We start from the raw sequence: 19,558 nt of genomic DNA, 5'->3' as shown, positions 1-19,558 counted from the left end.
GGGTCATGGGAACCACAGTGGGAGAACATATAGTGGAAGGGCTGTGGAGACAGTTGTTATGACCTCAGACAAAGTCAGGAATCATAAGGTTGAGCATGGTATGACTAATGTTCTGAGCAAGTATTTCAATGCAAGTAGTGTTGTAGGAAAGGCAGATAAGCTCAGGGCATGGATCAATATCTGGAATTATGATATTGTAGCCATTAGTGAGACTTGGGTGCAGGCAGGGTACGACTAGCAGATCAATATTCTGGGGTTCCATTGTTTAGACGCGAGAGAGGGGAAGGACTAAAAGAGAAGGGGTGCTGTTACAAGTCAGGGAAAATGTCACAGCAGTGCTCAGTCAGGACAGACTGGGGAACTTGCCTAGTGAAGCTTTATGGGTGGAACTGAGGAATAAGAAAGGTATGACCACATTAATAGAATTATGTTATAGACCACCCAACAGTCCGCAGGACTTAGAGGAACAAATTTGTAAAGAGATCACTGACTGTTGCAAGAAACTTAAGGTTCTGAAAGTAGGTGATTTTAGCTTTCCACATATTGACTGGAACTCCCACACTGTAAAAGGACTCGATGGGATGGAGTGTGTCAAATGTGTTCAGGGAAATTTCTTTATCAGTACATATGCAATACTTGATCTCCTATTAGGTAATGCAGCAGGGCAGATGACAGAAGTCTGTGTAGGGAAACAATTTGCATCTAGTGATCATAATGCCATTAATCTGAAAGTAAATATGGAAAAAGGTAGGTCTGGTCAATTGGAGAAAAGGCAATTTTTATGGTATCAGAAATGATCTGGCAAGTGTGGATTAGGACAGGCCATTTTCTGGCAGAGGTGTACTTGGAAAGTGGGAGGCCTTCAAAATTGAAATTTTGAGAGTACAAGGTGTGTATATACCTGTCAGAATAAAAGATAAAGATGCAGGTTGTATCTTTAGGGAACCTTGGTTTTCAAGAGATATTGAGTCCCGGGTTAATAGAAAAAAGGAGGGGTATAGCAGGTATAGGCAGATAGGAACAAATGAGGTACTTACAGTGGCATGCAAAAGTTTGGGCAGCCCTGGTCAAAATTTCTGTTACTGTGAATAGCTAAGCGAGTAAAAGATCAACTGATTTCCAAAAGGCATAAAGTTAAAGATGACACATTTCTTTAATATTTTAAGTAAGAAAACTTTTTTTATTTCCATCTTTTACAGTTTCAAAATAACAAAAAAGGAAAAGGGCCTGAAGCAAAAGTTTGGGCACCCTGCATGGCAGTACTTAGTAACACCCCCTTTGGCAAGTCTCACAGCTTATAAACGCTTTTTGTAGCCAGCTAAGAGTCTTTCAATTCTTGTTTGGGGGATTTTCACCCATTTTTCCTTGCAAAAGGCTTCTAGTTCTGTGAGATTCTTGGGCCGTCTTGCATGCACTGCTCTTTTGAGGTCTATCCACAGATTTTCGATGACGTTTAGGTCGGGGGACTGTGAGGGCCATGGCAAAACCTTCAGCTTGCGCTCCTTGAGGTAGTCCATCGTGGATTTTGAGGTGTGATTAGGATCATTATCCTGTTGCAGAAGCTATCCTCTTTTCATCTTCAGCTTTTTTACAGACAGTGTGATGTTTGCTTCCAGAATTTGCCAGTATTAAGTTGAATTCATTCTTCCCTCTACCAGTGAAATATTCCCCGTGCCACTGGCTGCAACACAAGCCCAAAGCATGATCGATCCACCCCCGTGCTTAACAGTTGGAGAGGGGTTCTTTTCATGAAATTTTGCACCCTTTTTTCTCCAAACATACCTTTGCTCATTACGGCCAAAAAGTTCTATTTTAACTTCATCAGTCCACAGGACTTGTTTCCAAAATGCATCAGGCTTGTTTAGATGTTCCTTTGAACCTTTTAAATAGAACTTTTTGGGCCGCATTGAGCAAAGGTATGTTTTGCATCTGTATTTACTTGGAAGGCAAACAGAGTCTACAGAAGTGAGGTATAACAGCAGCACTGTCCTGGGCCTCATACAGATTACAGAGGAGGAAGTGTATGCTGTCTTGTGGCGAATTAGGGTGGATAAATTCCCAGGGCATGACAAATCGTTTTTCAGATCTTGCTGAAGGCAAGTGCAGAAATTGCAGGGCCCTAGCAGAGATATTTAAATCATGTTTAGCGACAGGTGAGGTACAGGAAGACTGGGGGAGAGATATGTTGTTCTGCTGTTTACGAAAGGCTCAAAAAATAAACCAGGAAATTATAGGCCAGTGAGCCTGTCATCAGTAGTGGGTAGGTTCCAAATAATTGGTCAAGGATAGTCAACATGGTTTTGTGCATGGTAGTTCATGTCTAAACAATCTTTTCGAGGGATTTAATAGGAAAGTTGATGAAGGCAAGGAAGTGGATATTGTCTACATGAACTTTAGCAAAGCCTTTGACAAGGTTCCACATGGGACGTTGGTCAAGAATGTTCAGATGCTTGGTACTCAGGATGAGATAGTAACTTGGATTAGACATTGGCTTTGCAGAAGAAGCAAAGTGGTAGTTGATAGTTGGCTCTCTGACTGAAGGTCTGTGACCAGTGGTTTGTCGCTTGGATCAGTGGTGGGTCTATTGTTACTTGTCATCTAAATCAATGATTTGGATGATACTGTGGTAAACTGGATCAGTAAATTTGTAAATGACACCAAGATTCGGGTGTAATAGATAGCAAGAAAAGCTATCAAAGCTGGTAGCAGGATCTGGACCAGTGAGAAAAATTTGCTGAAAAATGGAAGATAGACTTTAATGCAGCCAAGTGTGAGGAGATGCACTTTGTGAGGACAAATTAGGGAAGGACTTACACAGTGAGTAGTTGGGCACTAAGGAGTGTGGTACAACAGAGGGATCTGGGAATACAGATCCTTAATTCCTTAAGAGTGGTGTCACAGGTAGATAGGGTCATAAAGAAACCTTCTGACATATCGATCTTCATAAATCAAAGTACTGAGTACAGGAGTTGGGATGTTATGTTGAAGATACTCCTGAGGCATAATTTGGAGTATTATGTGCAGTTTTGGTCACCTACCTGCAGGAAAGAAGTCAATAAGATTAAAAGAGTGCAAAGAAAATCTACAATGATATTGTCAGGATTTGAGGACCTGAGTTATAGGGAAAGGCTGAATAGCTTAGGACTTTATTCCCTGGAGCAGAGAAGAATGATATAGAGATATGCAAAATTATGAGTGGTATAGATAGGGTAAATGCATGCAGGATTTTTCCACTGAAGTTGGGTTAAGTCTGAAAGGCGGGAACATGAAGTGGAATTTCTACACTCAGATGGTGGTGAGAGTGTGGAATGAGTTGCTAGCGGAAGTGGCTGATACATTTGATTTCAATACTTAAGAAAAGTTTGGATGGCTACGTGGATAGGAGGGGTATGGGGGGGCTATGGTCTGGGTGCAGCTTGATGGGACTAGGCAGATTAATAGCTCAGCACAGACTAGGTGGGTCAAAGGGCCTGTTTCTGTGCTGTAATATTCTAAGACTCTATTACTCTTTTATGACTCTAAATTTAGAGAAATAGATGTCCATACCATCAAGTTGGAGGCTACCCAGATGGGGTGTTGCTCTTCCTACCTGAGTTGCCCTCATCATGGCAGTACAGGAGGCCATGGAATGACATGTTGGAATGGGGATTGGACTAGGAGGGAGGAGATGGCAGCGGCGTGCCTGCGCATGCACAGCCCTCCGGTGAAAAATGATACCATATCTGTTAAATAGGGGCCGTGGACAATTCTGATTTGATGGAGAATGGACATGAAACCACAGAGGAACATCTGGAGAAATTTCTGAAACGCGCGTTCGCTGCTGTCATTACTGTGTGGTCATGAATCTTTCGGAGGGTAGGCCTCAAAATCCCCGGCCTTGCCTGCTTTTGGCGACCGAGAAGGAGGTCGAATCGTTCGGACAGAGATGGCGCTCAGTACTTGGTGTCGGAGAGCTGATCAAAGTTTTCGGATGACTCAGAGTCGGATTGTGGTCGGCATGGCAGGGAGAGTTTTTCTTCCTTCTCCTGTCTGCATGAGATGTGGGACATTTGAGAGACTTTGAACTTTACGGTGCTCATGGACTTCTTCATCAAGTTATGGTATTGTTGCACTGTCGTAACTATATGTTATAATTATGTGGTTTTGTCATTTTTTCAGTCTTGGTCTGTCCTGTGTTTTGTCATATCACACCGGAGGAAATATTGTATCATTACTTCATAATCTAAAAAAAAATGGTTCACCACCAGGAGAACTTGCTTGTTGCAGATGGAGTGAAGATGCTTGACAAAGCCGTCTCCCAATCACATTGGGTCTCACTGAAGCAGAAGATGCTATATTGGGAGCAATGGATGAGGCAGATGAAGTGTTGCCTCACCTGGAGTGGTTTTTCAGGCCTTGAACGGTGTTGAGGAAGAAATTGAATGGGCAGATGTAGGACTTTTTCCACTTTCAGGGAAAAATGCCAGGAGGAAGATCACTGTGGAAGGATGATCCCTATAGAAAGTGAAGAGTTGGGAGGAGAAAAAGATGTGTTTGGTGGTACTATCCCGTTGAAGATGGCTGGAACTGCAGAGAATGATGTGCTGGATCTGGAGGCTCATTGGGTGATAGGTAAGGATAAGAGGAACTTCATCTCACTTAAGGCAAAGGAAAGATGGGATGAGGCCTGAATTCTGGTAGATGGAGAAGGTACAGGTGAGGGCAGCATCAATGGTGGATTAAGGAGAGCTTGTTCTTTGAAAAAGACACCTCTGATACTCCAGAAAGAAAAGCCTCGTGAATTCTTGAATTTGTCCATAAAGATGACTTTCTTGTCATCCCAAAGACCCTATTTGTTCACTTAAACCACAAGAACTCAGAAGTTTAAGAATGATCACAGCACTAATAAAGACTTAGTCCATTTAAATCTGGTGGACTGAACTGATAATAGATATGGAGATGTCTGCTATTTGGACTGACTATTCAACATCCTTCTAAGTAAATTATGCAAAATCTATACTAATGGAAAAGATGGCGTGTAAAAGACATCTTGAGATTAATTACTGCTGTATGGAATATCCCCCAATGGTGATTTAAACAAAGGATTTTACTAGTTCTTATTTGTCATCATTTGTAATTACAGAGTGTTATCAAACATTGAGAGTTTTGGGTGTAGAGAGGGGCAGGGAGGTTGTATGGAATTGGTCAGAATATATACTGTACTGTGCAGTGTGTTGTCCACTAGTTTATTGTGTAATGAAGAGACCCATATTCAGACACAGTTTTCTGTGACATGTGTGAGGGAAGATGAACAGAGGATGGAGGTAACAGTAGACTTATGTCTCCATCAACTGTTACCTTGTTCACTTTACTAACTTAATTACTTCAATTTATATTTGCAACTGTCAAGGTGCAATTTAAACTCATGTCTCTAAATCAACAGTCCAGGAATATTCCAAAGCTATGCAGTAACAATGCAAGCCCTCATTTCCTAAGTTATGGATTTCGAACCAGTGGATTGGGTGTCCTCGAGGGAACTTCTAAGCTATGGTGTGGAATGGAATCTGCCATTTGGACCATACAGGGTCTCTCTTCACCATTGTCTGCCCTCGCAGCTCAATTCTGCCACTCTCTCTGCCTCCTGCTGGAAGACTTCAGGCAAAAACTAAACCCTTATGATGCAGAAGACAATAATGAGGTATGTGATGCTCTCTGATAAGTACTTCAGGGTATGCCTAAATTAGTTGAAACACTGAAATTATCCCTCACTTATCAAGAGTCAATCTACATCTGTCTTTGCTTCCAGCGCCTTTTAAAGGAGATCCAAACACATTAACCACCTGAAACAAAAAAAAACTTTGCCTCACTTATCTCAAAAGAGGAATTACTTATCTTAAATGCAACCCCTTGTTTGAAATACTCCCAAAAACCCTTGTCACATTATTCCTGCCAAAACCTCTCAGGATCTAATACACACTAGATATTCTGCCAATGCTGAAAATCCAGAGTAACACACAAAAAATGCTGGAGGAACTCAGCGGGTAAGGCAGCATCTATGGAGGGGAATAAGTAGTCGATATTTCAGGCTGAGACCCTTCATCAGGACTGGAAAGGAAGGCAGATGTCCTTCTACTTTGAGACCGTGACCTCTGGTCCTAGTTCTCCTGCTGTAGAAAACATCCTCTCCACGTCCACTCTATCGAGACCTTTCAGCATTCAATAGGTTTCAATGAGATTCTCCCTCATTCTTCTGAACTTCAGCGAATGTCGTCCCAGAGCCACCAAGTGCACCTCAGACATTAACCCTTTCATTCCCTGTTCATTCTCATGCCAATGCCAGCACACCCTTTCTTAGATAATGGCCCAAAACTCCAAGTATGGTCTACCCAATCCCCTATAATACCTCAGCACACACTCCTGAATTGGAATTTATTAGCTATAGGGAGTGGTTGGACAAACTTGGATTGTTACCTCTGGAGCACCAGAGGCTGAAGTGTGACCTAATAAAAGTATTTTAAAAAATGTAAGATTTATAAATAGGATCTTTCGCCATGGGTAGGGATGTCAAATAGTACTGGGCAGAGGTTTCGGGGAGAGGGAGAATGTTTATATAAGAAGGATGTGGAGCTTTGGAGAAGGTGCAAAAGAGGTTTTCTAGGATGCTACCTGGATTAGAGGGCATATGCTACAAGTGGAAGTTGGACAAACTTGGGATTGTTTTTCTGGAGTGAAGAGAAATCTGACAGAAGTTTATTAAATTATAGGGACATAAACAAACAGCAGAATCAACATGTCTTATACTAGAGATCACAATTTAAGGTGACAGGACAAGTTCACAGGGGACGTGTGAGACAAGTTTTTTTTTTACACAGAGCCTGGTGGGAGCCTTGAATGTGCTGCCAGGTGTGGCGGTGGAGGCAAATATAATAGAAGTTTTTGAAAGACTCTAAGATAGACACATGAATACATAGGGAAATGAGGGATTTGGACTTGTAAACACAAGAAAGTCTGCAGATGCTGCAAATCTAAAACATCACTCAGCAAATGCTGTAGGAACTCAGCAGGTCAGGCAACATCTATGGAAAAGAATAAACAGTCAATATTTTAGGCCGAGACCCTTCTTCAGGACTGAGAAGGAAGGCGGAAGATCCAAAATATAAAGGTCGGGGAGGGGAAAGAGAATAGGTGGAAGGTGATAGGTGAAGTCAGGTTTGTAGGAAAGGTCATGAGCTGGAGAAGAAAGAGTTTGATAGGAGAGGAGAGTGGACCATAGGAGAAAGAGAAGGAAAAGAGGACCTGGGGGAAAGTAGGAGGCAGGTGAGAAGAAGTAAAAGGTCAGAGTGGGGAATGGCAGGGAGAGGAAATTTGTTTACCAGAAGGAGAAATCTATATTCATGCTGGAGGCTGGAGAGTACCCAGATGGAATGTAAGACAGTGGTAGTGCCTGAAACACACTACCAGAGGAGGTCATAGTGTCATGGTGTAATACAGCAAGAAACATAAGGTTGCTATAGTAGGTGATTTTAATTTTCCACATATTGACTGGGACTCCGATTCTGTAAAAGGACTAGATGGGACAGAGTTTGTCAAATGAGTCAGGGAAGTTTCTTTAATCAGTACATAGAAGTCCCAACTGATTAGGGAATGAGACAATGCAGGTGACATAAGTTTGTGCAGGGGAATACTCTTCATCTAGTAATCATAATGCCATTAGTTTCAAGGTAAATATGGAAAAAGATAGGTCTGGTCCACAGGTTGAGATTCTAAATTGGAGAAAAGCCAATTTTGATGGTATCAGAAATTATCTGGCAAGTGCAGATTGGGACAGGCTGTTTTCTGGCAAAGTGGGAGGCCTACAAAAATGAAATTTTGAGAGTACAAAGCTTGTATGTGCCTTTCAGAATAAAAGATAAAGATAAATGGTTGTATCTTTAGGGAACCTTGGCTTTCAAGAAATATTGAGGCGCTGGGTAAAAGAAAGGAGGTAAATAGCAAGTATAGGCAGGAAGGAACAAATGAGGTACTTATAAAGAAATACAGAAGGGCTAGAAGAAGGAATACGGTTGCATTAGCAGAAAAGGTGAAGAAGAATCCTAAGAGCTAAAGGATTGCAAGGCACAAAATTGGTTCTCTGAAAGATCAGCATGGTAATCCATGTGTGAGCCAAAACAGATGGGGGAGATCATAAATTTTTTTTTACATCTATATTAACTCAAGAGATGGACAAAAGAGTCTACAGAAGTGCAGCAAAGTGGCATCAACTTCATGGACCCTATACAGATTACAAAGGAGGTTGTGATTGTTGCCGAGGCAAAATAGGGTAGATAAATCCCCAGGGCCTGACAGGGGGTTGCCTCAGATCCTATATGCAGAAATTGCCAGTGCCCAAGCAGAGATATTTAAACCATCTCAGGATAGAGGCAGCAAAGGATTGGAGTATAGCCAATGTTGTTCCGCTGTTTAAGAAAGGCTCTAAACATGAACCAGGAAATTATAGGCCAGTGAGTTGGCCATCAGATTATAGGTTATGAATATGACGGAATATGAAGTGTTGCTCCTCCAACCCAAGAATGGATTCATTTTGGCAAAAGAGGAGGATGTGGACCAACATTTTGTTACAGGAATGTGTATAGGAAATAAAATGGTTGGCCACCAGGAAATTCCACATTTAGCTGATGAAGCAAAGGTGGTTCACACAGAGTCCCCCAATTTATGTCAGGTCTCACCAAAGTAGAGGAGCACTGAATACAACAGATGACTCCAACAGATTTGCAGGTGAAGTGTTGCCTCACCTGGAAGGACTGTTTGAAGCCCTGAATGGAGGTGAGGGAGAGAGGGTAAAAGGGCAAGTGTAGGCATTTCTGTCGCTTGCAGGGATATGTGCAAGGAGGGAGACTGGTGGGAAGGGACAAATGGAGAGTGGAAAATGGAGAGTGAGGGAAGGCTCTTCAAGGCTTCAGAATGCAAAAAAGAAAAGCTGCAAGTAGTTTTTTTTCTCCCTCCCTTCTTAACATTTGCTCAGGTAGGGCAGTAGAAATGCGAGGCAGGATAGTTGAATGCTCCTTTTGCGTGATGTGAGAAAACAGACGCGAGACGTGCATCCAGCTGCAGCTTCTATCAGTCGACATTAAGGAGTTGGATCAGGAACTGGATGAACTCCGGATCATTTGGAAGACTGAAGGGGTGATAGATGGAACATACAGAGAGGTAGTTACACTCAAGCTGCAGGACACAGGAAACTGGGTGACAATCAGGAAGGGGAAAGGGGTTAAGGAGCCAGTGTAGTGTATCCCTGTGGCCAAACCCGAAACAAGAGGTATATCTCTTGGAATACTGTTGGGGGAGATGACCTAGCAGAGGATAATCACTGCAGTCAGATCTCTGAGTACCACTGAGTCTGGCTCTGTGACTCAGAAGAGAGTGGGGGAGAAGAGGCACACTGTGGTGATAGGGGATTCGTTAGTTGGGGGAACAGAAAGCAAGTACTGTGGGTGAGAACGAAATTCCCAGATGGTATGTTGCCTCTTGAGTGCCAGGATCTGAGATGTTTCAATCGAGTCCTAAACATGCTTAAGTGGAAGGGTGAATAACCAGAGGTCATGGTCCATGTAGGTACCAATGACATGGGTAGGACTAGTGACAAGGTTCTGTGTAGGGAGTTCAGGGAATTAGGTGCTACAATATAAAAAAAAATCTAACTCTCTCTTAAATAGAGCCAATGAACTGGCCTCAACTGTTTCCTGTGGCAGAGAATTCCACAGATTCACCACTCTCTGTGTGAAGAAGTTCTTCCTCATCTCGGTCCTAAAAGACTTCCCCTTTATCCTCAAACTGTGACCCCTTGTTCTGGACTTCCCCAACATCGGGAACAATCTTCCTACATCTAGCCTGTCCAATCCCTTTAGAATTCAATAAGATCCCCCTCAATCTTCTAAATTCCAGAGAGTATAAGCCTAGTCAATCCAGTCTTTCATCATATGAAAGTCCTGCCATCCCAGGAATCAATCTGGTGAACCTTCTTTGTACTCCCTCTATGGCAAGAACGTCTTTCCTCAGATTAGAGAACCAAAACTGCACACAATACTCCAGGTGTGGTCTCACCAAGGTCTTGTACAACTGCAGTAGTACCTCCCTGCTCCTGTACTCGAATCCTCTTGCTATGAATGCCAGCATACCATTCGCCTTTTTCACCACCTGCTGTACCGCATGCCCACTTTCAATGATGACTGGAATACAATGACACCCAGGTCTCCTTGCACCTCCCCTCTTCCTAATCGGCCACCATTCAAATAATAATCTGTTTTCCAGTTCTTGCCACCAAAGTGGATAACCTCCCATTTATCCACATTAAATTGCATCTGCCATGAATTTGCCCACTCACCTAACCTATCCAAGTCACCCTGCATCCTCTTAGCATCCTCCTCACAGCTAACACTGCCACCCAGCTTTGTGTCATCCACAAACTTGGAGATGCTGCATTTAATTCCCTTGGCTAAGTCATTAATATATATTGTAAACAACTGGGGTCCCAGCACTGAGCCTTGCGGTACCCCACTAGACACTGCCTGCCATTCTGAAAAGGTCCCGCTTATTCCCACTCTTTGCTTCCCATCTGCCAACCAATTCTGTATCCACATCAATACCATACCCCCAATACCATGTGCTTTAAGTTTGCACACTAATCTCCTGTGTGGGACCTTGTCAAAAGCCTTTTGAAAATCCAAATATACCACATCCATTGGTTCTCCCCGGTTTCTCTCTCCCTCCTTTTTTAAAAAGCGGGGTTACATTAGCCACCCTCCAATCCTCAGGAACTAGTCCAGAATCTAAAGAGCTTTGAAAATTTATCACTAATGCATCCACTATTTCTTGGGCTACTTCCTTAAGCACTCTGGGATGCAGACCATCTGGCCCTGGGGATTTATCTGCCTTTAATCCCTTCAATTTACCTAACACCACTTCCCTACTCACATGTATTTTCCTCAGTTCCTCCATCTCACTAGACCCACGGTCCCCTACTATTTCCAGAAGATTATTTATGTCCTCCTTCGTGAAGACAGAACCAAAGTAGTTATTCAATTGGTCTGCCATGTCCTTGTTCCCCATGATCAATTCACCTGTTTTTGACTGTAAAGGACCTACATTTGTCTTAACCAATCTTTTTCTTTTCACATATCTATAAAAACGTTTACAGTCAGTTTTTATGTTCCCTGCCAGCTTTCTCTCATAATCTTTGATCTCAGGATTGCTGCATGGTGGGGATTAAACTAGAGGTGCTAGGGGATGGGAACCAGACTGCCAGAACAATTAGTGGAGACGTTGTGGAGACAGATGTTGATAAGACATCAGACATCCAGGGAGTGGGAAGACCAGAATCAAATATCGCTGTGATGATTGTACATTCTAGTATCAATAGTTTGGCGACAATAAAGTATAAATTATAAGTATAAAGTGCAAAGTCAGGAGTCAAAAGGTTGAGCATGGTGCAACTCGTGCCCTGAGCTGCATATATTTCAATGCAAGAAGTATCATGGGAAAGGTGGATGAGATCAGGGCATGGACAGGCACATAGAATTATGATATTGTAGCCATTAGTGAGACTTGATTGCAGGAGGGGCAGGATGCACAGCTCAATATTCCGGGGTTCCGTTGTTTTAGTTGTGATAGAATGGAAGGGATTAAAGAAGGAGGGATAGCGTGAATAGTTAGGGAAATGTCACGGCAGGTGCTCCATCAGGACAGACAGGGGAACTCATCTAGTGAGGCTTCATGGGTGGAACTGAGGAGTAAGAAAGGTACAACCACATTAATGGGATTATATTATAGACCACCCAACAGTCTACAGGATTTAGAGGAGCAAATTTGTAAAGAGATCGCAGACTGCTGCAAGAAACATATGGTTGCTATAGGAGGTGATTTTAACTTTCCACATATTGACTGGGAATCCCATACTGTAAAAGGACTAGATGGGATAGAGTTTATCAAATGTGCTCAAGAAAGCTTCCTTAATCAGTACGTAGAAGTCCCAATGAGAGAGCTTGCAATACCAGATCTGCTATTATGAAATAGGACAGGGCAGGTGACGGAAGATTGTGTATGGGAACACTTTGCATCTAGTAACCACAATGCCATTAGCTGCAAAATAAATATGCAAAAAGAGAGGTCTTCTCCACAGGTTGAGATCCTAAATTGGAGAAATGCCAATTTTGATGGTCTCAGAAATGATCAGGCAAATGGGGATTGGGACATTCCCATTCTGCCATGTCAATCCATGGCCTCCTCTACTGTCAAGATGAGGCCACACTCAGGTTTGAGGAGCAAAACCTTATATTCCATCTGGGTAACCTCCAACCTGATGGCATGAACATCGATTTCTCATCCCCTTCAACATTCCCCATCCCCTTTTCCCTCTCTCACCTTAACTACTTGACTGCCTATTGCCTCCCTCTGGTGCTCCTCCTCCTTCTTTCTTTCTTCTACGGCCTCTGTCTTCTCCTATTAGATACCCCCCTTCTCCAGGACTGTATTTCGTTCAACAATCAACTTCCCAGCTCTTTACTTCATCCCACCCCTCCCTGTTTCACCTATCACTTTGTGTTTTTCTCTCCCCCTAGCTCACCTTTTAAATCTACATCTCATCTTTTTTTCTCCAGTCCTACTGAAGGGTCTTGGCCCGAAACATCGACTGTACTCTTTTCCATAGATGTTGCTTGGCCTGCTGCGTTTCTCCAGCATTTTGCGTGTTGTGTGGATTTGGACAGACTGTTTTCTGGCAAATGTGTACTTCGTAAGTGGGAAGCGTGTAGATGCCTGTCAGAATAAAACGTAAAGATCACAAGTGTACAGAACATTGGTTTTCAGGAGATATTGCGGCCCTGGTTAAGAGAAAGAAGGAAGTGGATAGCAGGTATAGGCAGGTAGAAACAAACTAGGTGCTTATGGAGTATAATAAATGCAAGTAATCACTTAAGAAAGAAATCAGGAGGGCTAAAGAAGGCATGTTGCTCTAGCAGACAAACTGAAGGAGATCCCTAAGGGATTATACAGATCTGTTAAGAGCAAAATGATTGCAAGGGACAAAATTGGTCCTCAGGAGGCCCGAATGGTAATTCATGAGTGGAGCCAAAACAGACGGGGGAGATCATAAATAAATTTTTTGCATCAGTATTTACTCAGAAGACAGACACAGAGTCATTAGAAGTGAGGCAAATTGGCATGAACTTCACAGACCCTGTACAGATTACAGAGGAGAAAGTCTCTGCTATTCTGAGGCAAGTCAGGGTTGATAAATTCCCAGGGACTGACAAGGTGTTCCCTCGGATCCTATGGGAGGCAAGTGCAGAAATTGTCGGTGTACTAGCAGAGATATTTAAATCATCCTTACCAACAGAACAGGTACCAGAGGATTGGAGGATAGCCAATGTTGTTCTTCTGTTTAAAAAAAAATTCTAAACATAAACTAGGAAACTATAGGCTGGTGAGTCTGACATCAGTTGTAGGAAAATTATTGGAAGGAACTGGATATATAAGTATTTGCAGGGACCTAGACCGAATAAGGATAGTCGGAATGGCTTTATGCATGGTAGATTAAGTCTAACCAACCTTATAGAATTTTCAAGGAAGGTACCAGGAAAGTGGATGAATGCAAGACAGTGGATGTGCTCTATGTGGACTTTAGCAAGGTCCCACATGGGAAGTTAGCCAAGAAGGTTCAATCTCTCAGCATTCAAGATGAGGGAGTAAACTGGATTACACATTGGCTTCTGGAAGAAGCCAGAAAGTGGTAGTAGATGGTTGCCTCTCTGACTAGAGGTCTGTGAGTAGTGATATACGCAAGGATTGGTGCTGGGTCCTTCGTTGTTTGTCATCGATACCAATGATCTGGATGATAATGTGGTTAACTGGATCATCAAATTTGCAGATGACACCAAGATTGTAGGTGTGGTGGACAGCGAGGAAGACTATCATGGTTTGCAGAGGGATTTGCATCAGCTGGAAAAATGGCAGATGGAATTTAATGAAGTCAAGCACGAGGTTTTGCACTTTGTTAGGACCAACCAGGGTAGGTCTTAGACAGTGAACAGTAGGGAACTGAGGAGTGTGGTAGAATAAAGGGATCTGGGAATAATTAGTTGAAACTGGTGTTAGAGGTAAATAGGGTCATAAAGAAAGCTTTTGGCACATTGACCTTCATAAATCAATACATTAAGTACAGGAGAGGGGATGTTATGTTGAAATTGGCTAAGACATTGGTGAGGCTTAATTTGGAGTATTGTGTAACAACACACACAAAATGCTGGTGTAACATAGCAGGCCAGGCAGCATCTATAGAAAGAAGTACAGTCGACGTTTCGGGCTGAGACCCTTCGTCAGGACTAACTGAAAGACGAGGAAGTACGAGATTTGAAAGTGGGGAGGGGGAGGGGAGATCTGAAATGATAGGAGAAGACAGGAGGGGAAGTGAAGAAGTTAAGAGCTGGAAAGTTGATTGGCAAAAGGGATACAGAGCTGGAGAAGGGGGAGGATCATGGGATGGGAAGCCTAGGGAGAAAGAAAGGGGGAGGGGAGCCCAGAGGAAGATGGAGAGCAGGCAAGGAGTGATTGTGAAAGGGACAGAGAAAGAAGAAAAAAGGGGGGGAATAAAAACAAATAAGGGATGGGGTAAAGAAGGGGAGGAGGGGCATTAACAGAAGTTAGAGAAATCAATGAGCATGCCATCAGGTTGGAGGCTACCCAGACGGAATATAAGATGTTGTTCCTCCAACCTGAGTGTGGCTTCATCTTGACAGTAGAGGAGGCCGTGGATTGACATATCAGAATAGGAATGGGACGTGGAATTAAAATGGGTGGCCACTGGGAGATCCTGCTTTCTCTGGCAGACAGAGGATAGGTGTTCAGCGAAACGGTCTCCCAGTCTGCGTCGGGTCTCGCCAATATATAGAAGGCCGCATCAGGAGCACCGGACACAGTATATCACACCAGCCGACTCACAGGTGAAGTGTCGCCTCACCTGGAAGGACTGTCTGGGACCGAATGGTGGTGAGGGAGGAAGGAACTCCGAGCCTCCGACCAGCTCTTCGACACCGAGCACCGAGCACCATCTCTGCCGAGCGCTTCGACCCTGGCCCCGGCAACAGGCAATAGGCAAAGCCGAGGATTTGGGGCCTTCATCTCCGGAGATTCTCAATTGCACAGTAGCAGCGGCAGCGAAGCAGGCATTTCAGAAGTTACTCCAGATGTTCCTCCGTGCTTCTTCACATCTGTCTCTATCAAATCCGGATTGTGCACGGCCCCCTAGTTACATATAATTGATATCATTCGGAACGGCCGCGCGCGCTGCGTTGCACCGCCATCTTCTCCTCCCGCCGACCACAACCACAGGTTATGGATTAAGGGTGAAAAGTTTAAGGGGAACATGAGGGGAAACTTCTTCACTCAGAGGGTCATCAGAGTGTGGAATGGGCTGCCTACATAAATGTTGCAAGTAAGATCAATTTCAACGTTTAAGCGAAGTTTGGATAGGTACATGGATGGTAGAGGTATGGAGGGCTATGGTCCTGGTGCACGTCGATGGGAGTAGGCAGTTTAAATGGCAGGGACTAGATGGGCCAAAGGGCCTGTTTCTGTGCTGCACTTCTCTATGACTCAATGTCAAGATGCACTTGGACTCCACTCCACTAAAAAGGTATATGATATTACGCTCTGTCTGCCAGAGCTTGGAAGAATGTTTCGCTGAGCTCATATTCTCCATCCACCAGAGAAAGTGGCATCTCTCAGTGGCTACCCACTTAAATTTTCTACTTCCCATTCTGAAATGTCAGTCCATGGCCTCCTCTACTGCCACAATAAGGCCACACTCAAATTGGAGGTTTAACATCTTATATTCCGTTTGGGTAGCCTTCAACCTGATGGCATGAACATCGATTTCTCGAATTTCTGATTATTCCCCCCCCCATCCCCCGTCACCATTCGCTTTCCCGTTTCTACCTCTCACCTTATCTTCTTACCTTCCCATCACCTCCCTCTGGAGCTCCTTCCCCTTCCCTTTCTTCCATGGTCTTCTACCTCCTCCTGTCAGATTCCCCACTTCACCGGCCCTTTATCTGTTTCACCTATCAGCTTCCCAGCTCTTTACTTCCTTCCCCTCTGCCAGTTTCACCTATCAACTGCCACCTTGTACTTCTTCATCCCTTCCCCGCACCTTCTTGCTCTAACTTCTCATCCTTTTATCCAGTCCTGATAAGGGTTTCAGCCTGAAATGTCGACTGTTCATTCTTTTCCACAGATGCTGCCTGGCCTGCTGAGTTCCTTCAGCATTTTATGTGCGTTGCTTGGATTTTCAGCGTCTACAGATTTTCTCGTATATCTGATGCTATGTGCCTGTATTGCTAGTGCAACTATATTTTTTATTGCATGTATGCATAAATATACTTGTGCATGTGGTAATAAACTCAACTTCCCTTCATCTTGGCACTGTAGCGTAGTGGTATAGGTGACCAGGGTTCAATTCCCACTGCTGCCTATAAGGTGTTTGTATGTTCTCCCTTTGACCAGATGGGTTTCCTCCGGGTATTCCAGTTTCCTCCCATAGTCCAAAGACATATCAGATGGTAGGTTAATTAGTCATTGTAAATTGTCCCATGATCCACCTGGGACTAAATTAGGAATTGCTGGGGGTCACAGCTTGAAGGGTCAGAAAAGCCTATTCCATGCTGTATCTCAATAAATAAAACTAAGTTCTAGCCCCTCCCCCTCCGTATGTATCTAGGTAAGTTTCATCGTCCAGGAGTGTTTTCATTCAGTTTAATCATCACTATTTGTACTGAAATGCAAATTATATATAAAATTCAGCAATTAACACAATTCCCCAAATATTTCTAACACAGCTTTAATCTCTCTTTACCTACAACTGAGATTCAAAACAAAATCCTCAACTACTCCTAATAAATTCTGCATGTTATAATCATATATGTTAAAATGGTTTATTTATTTTAATAAACAGTAAATAAATATAGATTCAAGCCAATAAGGAAACAACTTTAGTTTACAGGGGAAAAAAAGTTGCTAGTTACATGAAAGAGAATAGCTCTTTCTTTTTGATGCCTTGGAGTACCGAGGCATAAAATTGTGGCTCATTTTATAAAGGTATTAGAAAATGCTTAACAGTGTATTTGTTTGTATTTTCAATATTCCTTTAAGCACTGCAAAGCTCCATAAGATGTGTCATGCCAAGCACCATAAATCTGTTGAAATGTTTAAGGGGCTAATTGAATGGTCATATAAGAGAACTTTAATTGGTGCAACTTACTTAGATGTTTAGAACAATTTCATAGATGAGGCTAACAAAGTTTACCAGTTTCTGAAAGAGATCTCCAACACATTGATGGTGACTCCACTGTTGAACTCTGGGCAGCAGCCCATCATAGAACTCCTTGTGTATTTCATAAAGCTCAGGAACCTTGAAGAAGATGGTCTCTATTTGTTGGTTGGTGAGAACAGGTTGAGATGTAGTGGCAGCTGCTTTAAGAGGCTTCATAGGCTACAACATAAAGATATAAAGTGAAGGCTCTTGTACAAACACAACTTGAGGTTAATGAACTTTCAAAAAAAAACACTTCCAAAAAGTACAGAATTATCACTATAAAATGCTATAATGCAGGTGACAAACAGCAATTCTAATCAAGCAAGTAATTCAATTTATTCCTGTATACAATTCTGTTTTACTGCAATTGTTAATTGTTTTCATGCTCTGATATTGATATCTTTGTACAGAAAGAAGTAATCACCAAGTTTTTCAAACTTCAATATAAAGGCTTTCATAAACTAATTAGATTTATGGAAGTTTGGAGTGCCAAGAGTACCAGAAAAGGTATTAAAGCAAGTAGGGCAGAGATTGTTAAAAAAGTGAGGGAAGATAGCAAGCAAAAGTTTAATTTTAACTTTTACATTATGGAAGATCACAGTACAGTACACTTATGATTGGTGCAACACAATAATAATAGAATTCTAGAAATCAACAGAAGACTTTGTATCCTCACTATATCATGTTGGTCAAAAACGAGAGACTTGGTCAAATTTCATTTCCCAACTCCCAGTGCACAGCACGTGAGGTTACTGCACTATTGAGATACTGCCTCTGCCTTCAATACAGGTGTATTAGCTTTTGGTATGGAGACAATTACAGAACACGGAAACTGGCCCAGCTCGTCCATGCAACCCAAGATTCTCATTTGCCTGTATTTGACTGATTGGACCTTTCCTATCTAGGTACATATCCAAGGCATTTTTAAATGCTTTTATTGTACTTGCCTTAACCATTTCCCCTATCAGCTCATTCTATATACTGACTGCTGGTGAAAACATTGCCCAACAGGTTGCTAGTAAATCTATCCCCTCTCACTTTAAACCTAAGTCCTCTCGTATTTGATTCCCCAACCCTGGCAAAAAGACTGTGTGCATTAATCTTATCTATGCTACTTGTGATCTTATACACCCCTATTATCTAAGAAAGGATGTGCAGGCATTTGACAACGTTTATGAGAACGACTCGGGAATAAAAGGGCTAATATTTGAAGAGCATTTGAGTGAACATGGAGAAGATGTTTCCTGTAATGGGGGAGTCTAGGACCAGAGTGCACAGCTCAGAATAGAAGGGCATCCATTCAAATAGAGATCAGGAGGAATTTCTTTAGCCAGAGGGTGGTGAATCTGTGGAAGTTATTGCCACGGCTGGCTGTGGCGGCCAAGTGATTGGGTATATCTAAAGCTGAGGTTGATAAGTTCTTGATTAGTAAGGATCTCAAAGGCTATAGGAAGAAGGCAGGAGAATGGGGTTGAAGGGGAATAATCAGCCATGATAGAGTGGGCCAAATGGCCTAATTCTGCACTTATGCCTTGTTTTATAAGATTATCCCTCATTCTCCTATCTCCAGGGAATAAAGTCCCAACTTGCTCAACCTCTCTCTGGAACTTAATCCCTCAAGATCCAATAAAACATCCTCATATATCTCCTCTGCACTCTTTCAGGCTTAAAGACGTCTTTCCCTTTAGTAGGGTGACCAAAAATTAACACAATATTCCAATTGTGGCCTCACCAATATCTTATACAATTTCAACATACCTCTCAGATCTTATTTATTTTTTATTTTATTTAGAGATACAGCATGGAGCAGGCCCTTCCAACCCTTCGAGTTATGCCACCCCAGCAACCCCTGAACAACCCCGATTTAACTCTAACCTAATCAAGGTACAAGTTACCATGACCAACTAACCTACCCAGTATGGCTTTGGACTGTGGAAGGAAACCGGAGCACCCAGGGAAAACCCATGCATTGCCCTGGGAGTATATACAGAGACTCCTTACAGAGAATGATGGAGCTTCTATACAGACTGCCCTGACTGAAGGCCAGTGGGTCAAAGCATTCTTCACCTCCCTGTCTGCCTGTGACATGCCTTGCAAGAAAACATGTAGTTGTACTCCTAGCCCCTCATTTCTCTTCTCAAAATAAAACGTTTCACATTTATCCAAATTAAACTACATTTTCATTCCTCAGCCCACTTGTCCAGCTGATCAAGATCC

At 42.7% G+C, this 19,558-nt stretch overlaps 1 protein-coding gene across 2 annotated transcripts in view; it reads right to left on the bottom strand.

The window, feature by feature from the left end:
• si:dkey-91m11.5 (PH_BCR_vertebrate and RhoGAP_Bcr domain-containing protein) overlaps nt 1–19,558 on the bottom strand; it is a 464,892-nt gene that overhangs the window by 325,506 nt on the left and 119,828 nt on the right. For both annotated transcript variants that reach the window (XM_063031657.1, XM_063031659.1), the window contains exon 4: nt 17,333–17,518. In XM_063031657.1, coding sequence (XP_062887727.1) covers nt 17,333–17,518 — 186 coding nt within the window. The remainder of the gene's footprint in view (nt 1–17,332; nt 17,519–19,558) is intronic.

The sequence above is a fragment of the Mobula hypostoma genome, chromosome 23 (assembly GCF_963921235.1).
Source record: "Mobula hypostoma chromosome 23, sMobHyp1.1, whole genome shotgun sequence".
Lineage (NCBI taxonomy): Eukaryota > Metazoa > Chordata > Chondrichthyes > Myliobatiformes > Myliobatidae > Mobula > Mobula hypostoma.
Note: the sequence above shows the minus strand (reverse complement) of the source record. Positions and strands in the feature narration are given on the sequence as shown.